At 48.2% G+C, this 5,226-nt stretch overlaps 1 protein-coding gene across 1 annotated transcript; it reads left to right on the forward strand.

Annotated features, from left to right (window-relative positions):
* Window positions 1-707: 707 nt before the first annotated feature.
* On the forward strand, window positions 708-4,480 carry LOC100961618 (adhesion G protein-coupled receptor E2-like; the record flags this gene model as incomplete). Its single annotated transcript, XM_012814043.1, has 7 exons — window positions 708-863; window positions 2,212-2,343; window positions 2,853-2,999; window positions 3,427-3,573; window positions 3,658-3,704; window positions 3,824-3,901; window positions 4,303-4,480. Coding segments are annotated over 7 exons (885 nt in total), but the record flags the coding sequence as incomplete, so codon positions are not given.
* Window positions 4,481-5,226: the final 746 nt, after the last annotated feature.

A 5,226-nucleotide genomic window follows, 5' to 3' on the forward strand; every position in this document is an offset into this window, starting at 1 on the left:
TTTAGTGTGTGATCATGTGGTATTTGTGCCTGGCTTGTTCCACTTACGGTTCATCCATGTTGTCACAAATGGTAGTATTGCCTTCTTTTGTGAAGCTGAATCATATTCTATCGTGTAAAAACAGCTGACTCTCTCTAGCTATGGGTTCCACATCTGTGGATTCAACTCATTGTGGATCAAAACTATTTTCAAAAAATTAAATGAGCAGTTGTGTGTATACTGAACCTGTGCAGTTTATTTTTGTCATTATTTTCTAAACAATGCAGTATGACAATTTTCATAGCATTAAATTTTAGGGGATATTCTAAGTAGAGTGTTCATAGGTTCCATGCAAGTATTACATCATTCTGTATAAGGGACTTGAGCATCTGTGGATTTTGATAACCTCATGGGGGGCAGGAGGAAAGGGTCCTGGACCAAATCCCCCTTGCATACAGAGGGATGGCAGTATACAACATTTTCTTTATCTGTTCATTCATTGATGAACAGATAAAAGAGATAAGATGATTCCATATCTTGGCTATTGTGAATAATGCTGCAGTTAACATGGAAGTACAGATACCTCCTTGACAATTGATGCCATTACACTCTAGCCTAGGTGACAAAGTGAGACACTGCCTAAAAAAAAAAAAAAAAAAAAAAGCAGAGTTTCTTCTATAAGGGAACACATACCCTTAGGAGGTGACTCTTTGCCCTGTTGGTTCCAGACATCAACGAGTGTACATCGCATACAGGGGTGTACTGTGGAAAATTCGCAAACTGCCATAACATGAAAGGGAGCTACTACTGCGAATGCGTCCAGGGATATGGGCTCATTTCTGGGGCTAAACGTTTCCAGAATGAGAGTGAGAACACATGTCAAGGTAAGCTCCATCCACATCCTCCTTCTCCCCATTCATGAGACCTGGGTTCACCAGAACTATTCCTACAGCATCCAGTAGAGCAAAACCCTGGTTACACCTGGGGGGGCTCAGTTTGAAGTAGGACAAGTGTCATGTACCTGTCCCACTGGCACAGAGTGGGAAGAGTATCATAGAGGCCAAGGACAGACTCTAGGATCAGCTGCCCAGGTCCAAATCCTGGCTTTGCTACCTGTTAACTACATAATATTAGCAAAATCACTATCTCTCTTGGACCCTTGGTTTACCCACCTATAAAATAAGGGTGACAATACCAGTGCCTATCTCTGGGAGCATCAAGGAAATTGTAAGTTCTTTTAACAGAGCCTGGCACATAGTAGGTGCTATATGCATCTTAATGTTTCAAAAATTTGTTATGTGATATATCCTTTTCAGTATTCTCCCCAAAAGATTGGGCCCCTGTGGGGGTTATTTCTGCGACTGGCACTTAGAAGAAAGCTCTTTGCACCCAGCCTGCTCCATCCTTGCCATGGTTTTGCCCCACATTATGGTGCCAGCCCAGGAGATGCCAGGCCCCCATGCATCACAAGGCTTTGCCCCCTTTCCAAGGAGGGCCTCAGGCATCTGCAAGGCCAGATGGGAGCCAGTAAGAGGTGGGCAAAGCCACAACTTGCCCAGAAAAAGAAAATTAGCCCAAAGAAAAGTAAGGAAAGGCAGGAGATAAGAAGGCTGAGCCAGAGTTGTGGGTCTAAAGAGAGTCTGAGGAGAGTCAGCAGACCTTCACTGCTATAAAAGAAAAGAGCCTGTGGTTCTGGTTCCAGCCCTGTCCCTCCTGGGCTCTCTGCAGGTAGATGGCAATAGAGCTCTTGGACCTCATCCCAGGAGACCTGGCTCAGGGTCAGGTTCAGGCCATCCCCATGCAGCTGGGCTCTCAGTGTGAAGGGGAGAGCGCTATCTTGCTAAGGCCACGGAATCCTTTCTAAGGATTCCCATGAGAACTTGGCCAGCAAACAGTCACCTGGGGGAATCTTCCCAAAGGATGCCACTAAGAACCAAGATGGGGTCCTGCTCTGGAATGTAACCTTTGCCCTGCAGCCAGTTCCCAGGATTTTCCTTCAAATCCTGGGACACAGGAGGCTGAGAGTCTTTGCCTCAGTTAGGAGAGAAGATGGGGAGGACCTGAGCTGCTCCCAGCTGCATGAAGATAATGAATGGCCTAGGCCATCAATCTTTCCATAGCATGTTTCTGAGTGCATTTGGAAAAGGGAGGTGACAATGGTGCTTTCTGGATGCTTCTGTGCCAGGAAACATGGCTGGCCTCCAGCCACGAATGGTGTCCTTCCTCTTGCAGATGTGGATGAATGTCAGCAGAACCCCAGAATTTGTGAAGGCCAAGGCATCTGCACCAACACCCTGGGAAGCTACACCTGCCATTGCCCACCTGGCTTTGTGTTCAACCCGATGGCCCCAAAGCCGTGCACAGGTAGAGGCCCAATGAGGCTGGAGTCACGGAGGAGGGAGAAGACCCAGTTTCCCACAAGGTCAATGGCCTACTACCCTGCCTAAGGAGTTGCTTCCCAGGAAAGTCCTGACACAGGACAGGGAGGTGGTGGTCTCTCTGAGTCTGGAATTCTTTTGTGAAGCCCCCAGGCTTCACCCCTTCCTCATCTGTCACATTCAAGTAGAAGAAGGCATCACTTCCAGTTCTGAGAAGGGGAACCACAGCATGGGTAGGAAGGGCACAGGCAAGAGTGCTTGGTCAGGAAGTACAGCCCCTGTTACTCAGCTTCCCTCGTCGTTTCTCTTTTTATAAACTAGACAACAAGGTCCCTGCTGTGCGCATCTTGCAGGGAGTCCACTCATGAAGTTGAAGGTCACCAAGTGGCAGCACATTCAATAAGGACATTGGCCTAGGGAACTGTAGGTGCAGTGCAGGGAAGGGAGATCTGAGCTGGTCAGGGGCAGGGCTTGACCCTCTGGCTTTGTCCTCAGACGTGAATGAATGCACCTCTGGAAAAAACCCTTGCCACAACTCCACCCACTGTCTCAACAAAGTAGGCAACTATGAGTGCCGCTGCATCCCGGGCTGGAAGCCGATTCCCAGGTCTCCTAATGGCCCAAACAACACCATCTGTGAAGGTCTGTAATCCAGACCCTACATTGCCAGAGACCCACTGCCAAACTTCCAATTGCACACTCAGTGGCCCCCCTACAAACCAAGCAGAATAAATGCTGGAGCCACTATGCTGTGCCTGGCCGGTTTGGAGGCTGGATATGAAAATATCTGGGGGTCTCAGGGAAAGAGCTGGGTGCCAAGGAGGAGGCTCGGGGGCCCCTGGCAGCAGCTGATTCCTAACTGGGAGAAAGGCCTCTCAGTATTTCCACAGCTGCACATCTGGACAGGGCCCACCTGCTGTGCTCAGGCCTCTCCGCACCTGCCACAACCCAGCTTCTGCCTCTCCAAGGGGGTCATTATCACTGAGAGGAGTGCGGTGGGGGCGTATATAAGAGAGGGGCCACCCCTCTGGGCTAGGACAAGGCCTAACCCCCTTGTTTGGTCCCCCAGATATGGATGAGTGCAGCTCCGGGCAGCATCCATGCCACGAGTCTGCTGTCTGCGTCAATACACTGGGCTCATACACATGCCGCTGCCGCCCGGGCTGGAAGCCGAAAGCGAGGGTCCCAAACACCCAAAAGGGCCCTGTCTGTGAAGGTATGTTCTGACCCCACAACCTCCACCCTCCCAACACACTCAGACACTCACACACCTAACATGCCACTGTCCTGTTCCCTGCAGAGATGCCCTTCATCCACTGGACCCTGCCCCCAGGTGTCAACAGCCAGGTGAGTGGCCCCAGCAGGGACCAGGGGGCAGGAAATGCCTCCACACAGCACCAGGATTTATTCTGAGCTTTCCAGCCACCCTAGAGAAGGCCTAACCCTCTCTTCTTTCCTCTCCCAAGAGTCTCTCTGCCTTCTTTGAGAAAATTCAGGATCTGGGCAGAGACTTCAAGTCTGACTCAGCCAATGACACCATCAAGGTAAGGGCAGTTTGTAAAAGCCTTCCACAGAGAATGGCAGTGCTTTGGGTCTTGAAGGAGACAGCCCCCAACACATCAGGCTCCTAGGTCAGAATCCTGCCTTTCCCAGGGCTAGTGGAAGATTGGACACTGGTTGTTGTACACACTGTTAGGCTATTACCATCTTTCCTCCTGCTGCTCCTGCACATCAAGATTATGTCATTATTGATATGTCAAAAGAAGACTGATTTCTAAGGGGCTATTTTCCAGGGGCAAGGATTCCCCAGAGAATCTCATCCAGTGCCACCTTTGCCCCCAAAATAGGCCATCTCTGGAGTCTGTTCTCAGAGCCTGAGTGGTCAAGGTCATCGTGCCACCCCTCGGGCCTGCGCCTCACTAGCTCCATGTCCCCATACCTCCAGGACCTCATACAGCTGGTGGATGAGCTGCTGGAGACCCCTGGAGATCTGGAGACCCTGCCCCGCTCACAGCAGCACTGTGTGGCCACTCACCTGCTGGTTGGCCTGGAGGATGCCCTGAGAAGACTGAGCAAGAACCTGCCCGATGGGCCGTTGACCTTCAATTTCTCTACAGGCACAGGTAAGCACCTGGTTCTGCCCCAATGACCCTGCTCTGCCTCTTCCCTGCCTCATTCCTCTCTCATCTCACTAGAGCCCAGTGACCACACTTGTATCTCAATGTTACTCTCATAAATAAAAGATTAAACAGATATTCATAAATCTGTAAATAATATATATTTTCATTGTAACAGAAATTATCAGCAGCAAAATAAATATGAAGACATTAACAAAACAGAAAGAGCTTCAAATAAAACAATGTATTTAATGTTGAAGAATACAAATCAATATTATTTGACATATAAGTGCAATTTGTTTTATTAAGGCATATTCACATTACATAAAACGAACTATTTTAAAACGTGCATTTCAGTAGACCCCAGGATATTCATAAAGTGTACAATCGCCACCTCTAACTCTAAAATGTTTCCATCACTCGAAACTAAGCACTAACCAATCACGTCTCATTCCTCTGTTCCCTCAGCCCCTGGGAAACACTGATGTGCTTTCTGTTTCCCTGAATTTGCCTCATCAGGATATTTGATATAAATGGAATCATATAATATATGACCTTTTAGTCTAGCTTCTTTACCATAACATTGCTAAGGTACATCCATGTCACCAGTATCAGTATTTCATTGTTTTCCAGGGCTTAATATCATTCCATCATACGGATATACCACCTTTTGTTTAACTTATCCAACCATTGATAGACATTTGGGTTGTTTCTACCCTTTGACTATTGTGAATAATGCTGGTATGCATATT

This window comes from Otolemur garnettii, unplaced genomic scaffold (genome assembly GCF_000181295.1).
Source record: "Otolemur garnettii isolate 467f Iridium unplaced genomic scaffold, OtoGar3 scaffold00876, whole genome shotgun sequence".
NCBI lineage: Eukaryota > Metazoa > Chordata > Mammalia > Primates > Galagidae > Otolemur > Otolemur garnettii.